The 10,000-nt window shown below is 47.2% G+C and overlaps 1 protein-coding gene across 1 annotated transcript in view; it reads left to right on the top strand.

Annotated features, from left to right (window-relative positions):
* The window catches only part of LOC310940920 (transcription factor COE1), a gene marked incomplete at its 5' end in the record, with an annotated part of 38,997 nt that overhangs the window by 22,367 nt on the left and 6,630 nt on the right, over positions 1-10,000 (top strand). Inside the window, 5 exon segments of the mRNA XM_083905974.1 lie at positions 3,026-3,107; positions 3,320-3,437; positions 5,038-5,171; positions 5,393-5,519; positions 8,870-8,958. Coding sequence (XP_083762100.1) covers positions 3,026-3,107; positions 3,320-3,437; positions 5,038-5,171; positions 5,393-5,519; positions 8,870-8,958 — 550 coding nt within the window.

The following is a 10,000-nucleotide window of genomic DNA, read 5'->3' as shown; positions in this document are numbered from 1 at the left end:
TCAAAATCGAACTGAAACGGGAGAGAGGGACTGTATGTGTGTGTGTGTGTGCGTGTGTGCGTGTGTGTGTGCTTGTGTGTAATCTAGTGTTAAAGCTACAGTCTGTAACTTGTGTTATAGGTCACAAACAAACTCTCAGACTGACGGAGGGTTTGTGTGTATACAGCAGCAGAGCACACACACTCGCACAGACACACACACACACTCTCTCTCTCTCTCCTTTGGCTGGCCTCTCTCTTCTCTGTGGGTCATGTGACTCTCTCACCTGTCCACTGACCGGTCACTCTGTCCCACTGAGGGATGATCAGTGGGCGAGCTGGCACTGTGCCCTCTCTCTCTCTCACACACACACACACACACACACACACACATACACACACGTCTCATCCTGATGTTTCATCATTTCCCAGAATCTTCTTATAAATTCTTGACAGCAGGTGTTTCCTTATTTCACCTCATTTGCATATTAACCAGGCCCAGCTCCTCATTATCTATGCTAATTTATGCATGTTGTCTTTATTTTTAACTGTTGTTCTGTTTGTGTGTGTGTGAGCAGGTGAAAACACACCTGTGTGAGTGTGTGAGTGTGTGTGTGTGAGAGAGTGTGTGTGTGACTCTGAGTGTGTGTGTGTGTGTGTCTGTGTGAGTGTGTGTGTGTGTGTGTGTGTGTCTCTGTGAGTGTGTGTGTGTCTGTGTGAGTGTGTGTGTGTGTCTGTGCGAGTGTGTGTGTGTGTCTCTGTGAGTGTGTGTGTGTGTGAGTGTGTAAGTGTGATTAGCTGCCCTGACAGGAAGTGTTGCTGTCACTTCCTGTCTCTGTGTTCTTCACACTGTTGATGACACAGCAGCGTCAGCACAAACACAACAGAGGGCGGTTACACTGCCAGAGGCCACGCCCCCTGCTGGCTGCCGCCACACACACACTCACCTCACTTTAACCTCTTTTCAGTTATTTACAGTATTTTATTGTTCTATATATTTATATTGTTTTATAATGTGGGTTCTTTACAGTGTAATGTATTTTTTTAACTAAGTTTATATAGTTTTTAAAAAGCTATTTACAGTATTTTATTGTTCTTCACATTTAAGTCATACATTTTAAGTTGGTGTCAGATTATTTATAACATAATGGTGATGAACACGTGGAAGGAAGGGCCCCCTGGGATCTGTGCTTAGGGCCCCTACAGACTCTAGAACCGCCTCTGAGTGTGTTTTTGTGAGTGAGAGTGTGTGCGCGTGTGTGTGTGTGTGTGTGGACTTATTAGCAAAATATTGTAAATTACATTTAGTTTGTAACGCTTGCATCATTATTACTCTTTATCAGCAGTGTGTGTGTGTGTGTGTGTGTAATCCGTCCCTCATCAATAGTTAAACATTTATCTCTAACTACAAACACCACTTACTCTTCATCAGCTCTTAAAGCATCAACGTCTTGAAGAAAAGAAACAGTCATTGATCATAAATCAGTGAAATCATGATGATCAGATTTAAATGAAGCTAATGCTAAGCTAACCACTCCCCTGTTAGTGGCAAATAATGACGTTCTACCATTTTTACTATTCAGAGAGTAATACAAAGAAGTGACCAATGTTAGCATGTTGTTAGCATCACACAGACCTGTTAGCATGAGGTTAGCGTGGCCTGACTGAGTGTGTGTCATGTGACCTGAGTGAGTTTCCTGAACATGAGCAGATGAAGAGTGAAGATGAAGCGGTAAGCGATAGCTGGTAACATGTTAGCTGCTAAAGTGTTAGCTGGTAATGTGTTAGCTGGTCATGTGTTAGCTGGTCATGTGTTAGCTGGTAATGTGTTAGCTGGTAAAGTGTTAGCTGGTAATGTGTTAGCTGGTAAAGTGTTAGCTGGTAATGTGTTAGCTGGTAAAGTGTTAGCTGGTAACATGTTAGCTGGTAATGTGTTCGCTGGTAAAGTGTTCGCTGGTAAAGTGTTAGCTGGTAATGTGTTAGCTGGTAAAGCAGGGGTGTGTGTGTGTGTGTGTGTGTGGGGCGACTCCTCACAGAGAGAGAATCAAAGTGTGAGGGGCGAGCGACAGCGTTTAAAAATACTCCTGCTGAAATATTGATTTTTCTTCTTCTTCTCTGGTCTAACGTAATAAGAGAGACTCCAGGGAGTGTGTGTGTGTGTGTGTGTGTGTGTGTGTGTGTAGGTGTGTGTGTAGGTGTGTGTGTGTGAGTGTGTTCATCAGGGCCTTGTAATCCGAGCTCAACATAATTGCTTCCCATAGTGCACTGGGTGTGGTCGAGGGTGACATCATCTATACACACACACACACACACACACACACACACACACACACACACACACACACACACACACACACACACACACACACACACACACACAGTGTCACCCCCCTTCCAAACTTCCCTTGGAGTTGGTTTGAGGCCACGCCTCCTCTATAAGGTAGATGTATGCCTGTGTGTGTGTGTGTGTGTCTCTCTGTGTGTGTGTGTCTCTCTGTGTGTGTGTGTGTGTGTCTCTATGTGTGTGTGTGTGTGTGTGTGTGTGTGTGTGTGTGTGTGTGTGTGTGTGTCTCTATGTGTGTGTGTGTGTGTGTGTGTGTGTGACCTCACTGCTTGTTAACTGCTCACATTATTATTGTGATAATGTGACAATTAAAGAGGAAGTGGTCCATGGGGGTGTGTGAGGGGGAGGGGCTTATGATGAGCACAGGTTACACAGTGGAGGGAAATGTATTAAAGTGGTCATCCATCCTGTCCCCTCCTCCTCATCCTCCTCCTCATCCTCCTCCTCATCCTCCTCCTCCTCCTCCTCCTCCTCCTGATCAATACTCCATCACCACTGGAAAATCACTGTAACTCGGGGGGTGTGGTCTCAGTCATCTTTATCAATATTTAAATTCATCAATAAACTGAACATGTCGGCATTTATTATTATTATTATTATTATTATTATTATTATGTTTGTTGTTTTACATCATCTATGAAGCATAAGCTTTTATTTTGAAGGATCAAACTTCCTGATCATGTGTCCTGGGTTTTCTTTTCAGATTCTTCCTCAAGTTTTTCCTCAAATGTAACCAGAACTGTTTAAAGAACGCTGGGAACCCACGAGACATGAGGAGGTTCCAGGTAACACACACACACACACACACACACACACACACACACACACACACACACACACACACACACACACAGACACACATGGAGAGACACACACACACATGGAGACACACACACATGGAGAGAGAGACACACACACACACAGACACACACACACATTTCTGTATGTTTCCTCTCATGTTGTGTGTGTGTGTGTGTGTGTGTGTGTGTGTCCACAGGTGGTTGTATCCACCACAGTGAACGTTGACGGTCACGTTCTCGCCGTGTCAGACAACATGTTCGTCCATAACAACTCCAAACATGGCCGCCGCGCTCGACGCCTGGACCCGTCTGAAGGTAAGACGTGTGTCTGTGGTGACCAAATCAAACGCACCCCAGGAGAATAAACTCCAGAGGAGTGTTGAGTGTTGATGAGCTGTGAGGAAAGCTCCACCCACCTGGCACCTGCAGCTGAGTAAAACAAACTCACCAGGTTTGATGAATATTGCTCAAACTTTGAGTTTGTTCTGTCCTACTTACAGCACCAGACGGGTGGAGTTAAACACAAGTTTCTCTGCGTGGAAGACAATCAGCTTTCACTTCTCACCATTTTAGTAAACCCCACCTGTCTGGGACGTTCAGGAGTGAACATCAAACACCTCGTCTGTCTCTCGTCGTCCTCCACTTTTCTTTTACAAGTTTGAGACTTTTCCAGGAGCGATGGCGTCATGTGTTCGCTTGTTTTAACCTACTTGCAATCCCAGGTGGGTGGAGCTTATGTTATCAGGTCATCCAATAATATCTCTGAGGTGAAAACTAGCCTAAATCCACGGTTTGTGTGGACTTCCAGACGTCTCAGTCCTCACACAAAGTCTCCACCCCTCTGGGACGGACAACATCGTGAAACAAACTCTAAAAGTGTGTGTGTGTGTGTGTGTGGTCTCACAGACGGCTCCCTCTGCAGGCTCCTCCAGGAGCTGCTGCTGATGGAGCTGTGTGCTTTGGTTTAACCTACTTGCAGGAGCAGACGGGTGGAGGTTGTTGATCAAAGACACAGCAGTGTCAGCTGACCTCCTGTGTCTCCACCTGTCTGCTGCGTCCAGAGGGACAAAACTAACGCTCCCTGACACAGATGTGCTGAGACTTTCAGTGAAGACTTAACAGTCAGCAACATTCATCTGTGTGTGTGTGTGTGTGTGTGTGACTGTGTGTGTGTGTCTCTGTGTGTGTGTGTGTGTGTGTGTGTGTGTGTGTCTGTGTGTGTGTGTGTGTCTCTGTGTGTGTGTGTGTGTGTGTGTGTGTGTGAATGTTGACATAAATACAACTCTTTTTTCACTTCCAGTTCTAACCAGTTCATGACTTCATAGCTCCTCCTCCTCCTCTGTGTGGGCGGAGTCATCACAACTGTGGTCACATGGTTTTTCTACGTGACACAAACTAGTGACTCGTAAAGTCGTTGTTTTGGATCAAACTGAATCATTAGAATCTTTAGAATCAGTGGATTAAAAGATTTGTTCTTAGAATCCTTCATTACTGAGCGGAACACAGACTGATGTCTCCTCACATGTCTCCTCTCATGTCTCCTCTCATGTCTCCTCTCATGTCTCCTCACATGTCTCCTCACGTGTCCTCACATGTCTCCTCTCATGTCTCCTCACATGTCTCCTCACATGTGTCCTCTCATGTCTCCTCTCATGTCTCCTCACATGTCTCCTCACATGTCTCCTCACGTGTCCTCTCATGTCTCCTCTCATGTCTCCTCACATGTCTCCTCACGTGTCCTCTCATGTCTCCTCTCATGTCTCCTCACATGTCTCCTCACGTGTCCTCTCATGTCTCCTCTCATGTCTCCTCTCATGTGTCCTCTCATGTCTCCTCACATGTGTCCTCTCATGTCTCCTCACATGTGTCCTCTCATGTCTCCTCACATGTGTCCTCTCATGTCTCCTATATAAAGCAGCCACCCCTTGTATCAAAGCCATCAGTCCCAGTGAAGGATGGACGACAGGAGGAGCCACAGTGATTCTCATCGGGGACAATTTCTTTGACGGACTTCAGGTCGTCTTTGGAACCATGTTGGTTTGGAGCGAGGTGAGAAACTGACACTGACGTACAGACAAGTTACAGACAAGTTACAGACAAGTAACGGACAAGTTAGGTAGGGACATGTACAGACAAGTAGGGACAATTAGGGACATGTACAAACAATTAGGGACATGTACGGACAATTAGGGACAAGTCTGGACATGTTCGGACAAGTAAGGACAAGTAGGGACAAGTGTGGACAAATGTGTCTTGTCTTGTCCCTGCAGCTCATCACTCCTCACGCCATCAGGGTCCAGACTCCTCCCCGTCACATCCCCGGGGTCGTAGAGGTCACACTGTCCTACAAATCCAAACAGTTCTGCAAAGGAGCGCCGGGACGCTTCGTCTACACCGGTGAGTTACCATGGCAACAGAGGCTCCGCCCCCTGCTGCTCATCCATGAGTGTGTGTGTGTGTGTCAGCTGATCCTGGACCAGTGTGGACCAGGTCTGAGGTCATGTGACTTGTCTTTGTTGATGTCAGTGAAGCAGACAGACGTCCTGTCCTCGTCCTTCACACTCTTTGTCCACAGGTGACGTGGTCTTATCTGTCCTCAGATTATTCCTCAGATTATTCCTCAGATTATTCAGTCATTCAAAGCAGCTCAAAGGTCACATGAGCGTCTGTTTAGTGTGATAAGAAAATGTCACGGCGTTCTTCATCACAGGCCTGACTCCTCCCCCTCCGTCTCCATGTCCCGCCTCCACACGTTTCTCCTCCTCCTCACAATGGACGTCTTTTGCGATGCTAATCTGAGATTACATTGACAGATTATGACACGAGACGAGCGAGTGAATAAAACTGTTCTGACTTTAAAGAAACCAGGGCAAGTGAACGCATCACAGGTTACATCGTTATCTACCTGTGATGTGACTGATGACACACACACACACACACACACACACTGATGTGGTGTGGTGGTCAGAAGTGTGTGAGTGTGTGTGTGTGTGTGTGTGTGTGTGTGTGTGTGTGTGTGTGTGTGTGTGTGTGTGTGTGTGTGTGTGTGTGTGTGTGTGTGTGTGTGTGTGTGTGTGTGTGTGTGTGTGTGTGTGTCGTGGGAACTCACGTCAGTAATGAGCTGTTTCTGTGGGGACACTTTAGGGCGACGCTCCTCCTCGGGGGGGAACTATTTCTTTGAGGCACTCGTCTCATCGCTCAGAGATAATTATTCTCTGATTAACTTCCTGTGCGTGGGGGCGGAGCTTCAGTCTCAGGGGAGGCGGAGTTTAATCTTTGAAATATCTGAGCTGGTTTCAGTCTGTCAATCATCTTTAAAGACACTGTTGTCTCTTTGTCCATGTTACGTTTAATGTCGTTGTGTTATTGTTGTTGTGTTGTGTGTGTTTGAATAGAAACAGGAAGTGCAGGGTTGTCGTTGATCAAACACTTCAAACCAAATTCAGAATAAATCAGTTGGTCCATTTCAGACCCTTCCTCCTCCTCTCTCCTCTCCCTCTCTCCTCCTCTCTTCTCTCCTTCTCTCTTCTCTCCTCCTCCTCCCTCCTCCTCTCCTCCTCTCTCCTCTCCCTCTCTCCTCCTCTTTTCTCCTCCTCCTCTCTCCTCCTCTCTTCTCTCCTCCTCCTCTCTCCTCTTCTTCCTCTTCTTCCTCTCTCCTCCTCCTCCTCCTCCTCCTCCTCCTCCTCCTCTCTCCTCCTCAGTAGAATCATCAGTGTTGTAGCGAGATGCTAACCCGTGGCGCTGACCTGCATCAGTCACGCAGCAGGGGCTGATGGGTAATGTGTTGGTCGTGTTAAAGTGTCCACAGAGATCAGAGATGATGAAACAGGCGGAGCCTAATCATCAAAGACATGACAACACTTTCACCAACGCCATCACACACTGATGTCCCAGAGTGCACCTCTGCTCTCACACACACACACACACTGATGTCCCAGAGTGCACCTCTGCTCTCACACACACACACACACACTGATGTCCCAGAGTGCACCTCTGCTCTCACACACACACACACACACATACACACTGATGTCCTCCTCCTCCTCTCCTCATTTATAAAAAACATCAGACAGAGACGAAGAAGAATCGATACAAATTAGGACAGAGAAAGTGGCTCTGATGTGTGTGTGTGTGTGTGGGGGTGTGTGTGTGTGTGTGTGTGTCTCTGATGTCTGGACCTGAAGAAGCATCTGTTTACACTGAAGAGGCAATCTGTCTTCATCTGTGTGTGTGTCTGTGTGTCTGTGTGTCTCTCTCTCTCTGTGTCTGTGTGTGTGTGTGTGTTTGTTTGTGTGTCTCTGTGTGTGTGTGTGTCTGTGTGTCTCTGTGTGTATCAGCCTCTGTTATTGGCTGACAGACAGTAGGGGGCGCTACAGACACTCAGTGAGGTCAGAGGTCAGTGTCACTTTAATAAGAGGACGCGATGAGGGGGCGGAGCCAAGCTGCCTGTCATCAGGTTCATTAAACACTGTGTGTGTGTTTGTGTGTGTGTGTGTGTGTGTGTGTGAACTGTTGGTGAACATGAACTTTGACCTTCAGTCACTCAAACTTCCTGGAGGCGGAGCTTTCTGTCTCTCTCTGGAGTCATGTGACTGATGATGTCATGATTTAGACTCCGCCTCCTGAGCGTCCCCCTGGTGATGGTTGGTGGTTCTGCTTCTTCCTCTGATAACAGTCTCTTCGGGATGCATCAATCAAAGCGTGGCTGATAGATTGTGCTCTCGCTGCTTCCTGTTTGGGAGGCGGGAAAAAAAAGGGCAGCAATCCAAGATGGCAGCGGCTCGTGTCGGCGGCGGCGGCTTCGCTCTGTCACCCTTCAGAAACCGTGGCGGCCTCAGAACCCTCTTCACCGCCGCGGCCGCTCTCACAGATTAGATTTAGCAGCTGCCGCCGTTTTCCACGGAAAACAAATATTGTTCTAATGGAAATAAGATGAGGAGACGACGCTCTGAGACTCTGAGACTCTGAGACTCTGAGAGGACTGAGAGGACGCCTTATTATTATTCATGAGATACTGACTTATGCAAATGACATACATTCACCCTGTCAATCATCCTTAGACTGAACAAGAGGCGGAGCCAACATGAGACACTGAAAGACATGAGAGACAAGAGAGACATGAGACACTGAGACACTGAGAGACATGAGACACTGAGAGACATGAGACACTGAGAGACATGAGAGACATGAGACACTGAGAGACATGAGACACTGAGAGACATGAGACACTGAGAGACATGAGAGACACTGAGAGACATGAGACACTGAGAGACACTGAGAGACATGAGACACTGAGAGACATGAGACACTGAGACATGAGACACTGAGAGACATGAGACACTGAGAGACATGAGAGACATGAGACACTGAGAGACATGAGACACAGAGACATGAGACACTGAGAGACATGAGACACTGAGAGACATGAGAGACATGAGACACAGAGACATGAGACACTGAGAGACATGAGACACTGAGAGACATGAGACACAGAGACATGAGACACTGAGACATGAGAGACATGAGACACTGAGAGACATGAGACACAGAGACATGAGACACTGAGACATGAGACACTGAGAGACATGAGAGACATGAGACACTGAGAGACATGAGAGACATGAGACACACACAGACAAACACACTTTTTTTCTCCACAGGTTAAATTTCCCAGGTTCCCTGAAGGCAGCACCACTCTGTTCTAACCTCTCTCTCTCTGTGTGTGTGTGTGTGTCTCTCGCCCACAGCCCTGAATGAACCCACCATAGACTATGGTTTCCAGAGGTTACAGAAGGTCATCCCTCGTCACCCTGGAGACCCTGAGAGGTTACCTAAGGTCAGTGTGTGTGTGTGTGTGAGAGGTCAGAGGTCAGCTCAGGTATGGTCCAGTGAGCAGCTGTCACTCACAGTGGCTCAGAGGCTTCTGTGCTCCTGTTGTTGGCAGCACTGACTGCTCTCTGCCAGCAGGGGGAGACTGTTGTTATCCAGAGAACAGCTGTTTATCTGTCTGTCTGTCTGTCTGTGTCTCTGTCTGTGTCTGTCTGTCTGTGTCTGTCTGTCTGTCTCTCTCCCTGTCTGTCTGTCTGTGTCTGTCTGTCTGTCTGTCTCTCTGTCTGTCTGTGTCTGTCTGTCTGTGTCTGTGTCTCTGTCTGTCTGTCTCTCTCTGTCTGTGTCTGTCTGTCTCTCTCTCTCTGTCTGTGTCTGTCTGTCTGTGTCTATGTCTGTGTCTCTGTCTGTCTGTGTCTGTCTGTCTGTCTGTCTCTCTCTCTGTCTGTGTCTGTCTGTCTGTCTCTCTCTGTCTGTCTCTCTCTGTCTGTGTCTGTCTCTGTCTCTGTCTCTGTCTTTGTCTGTCTGTGTCTGTCTGTCTGTAAACCAGTGATTTTAGCTCACAGGGACACAGGAGCTGCTGGTCCTCTACTGCCTCGTGTGGTCACTTTGTGTCACTGAGTTAAGTCTCAAGTAAATATAGATAATGAAGATAAAACCTTCTTCTTAAACAAAGATGTTGAGTTTTCTCTGTGTAAAATCACAGACTGCTCCTTTAAGATCAGAGAACACACACACACACACACACACACACACACACACACACACACACACACACACACACACACAAACACACAGATAGAGTGTGACACTTGAGCAGCTGTTAAATTGAAACCATTTATCAAAATGTGACACAGGAGATCCAGGCAGAGAAAAGCACTTTGTTTCTAAAGTGATGCTAATAGTGAACAAACATGTCTGCCCTCTCTGATGCCGACGCCCCCTCGCCACCCTCGGCCCCTCCCCCTCCCCCTCCCTCCCCCTCCCCGCCTCTTAAATATTTATTTATTCAAAGAAAAGTCAGAGACTGATTGTGTTTGAGGAGAGAAGGA

This window comes from Microchirus variegatus (assembly GCF_963457635.1).
Source record: "Microchirus variegatus genome assembly, chromosome: 19".
In the NCBI taxonomy this organism is placed as follows: Eukaryota; Metazoa; Chordata; class Actinopteri; order Pleuronectiformes; family Soleidae; genus Microchirus; species Microchirus variegatus.
Note: the sequence above shows the minus strand (reverse complement) of the source record. Positions and strands in the feature narration are given on the sequence as shown.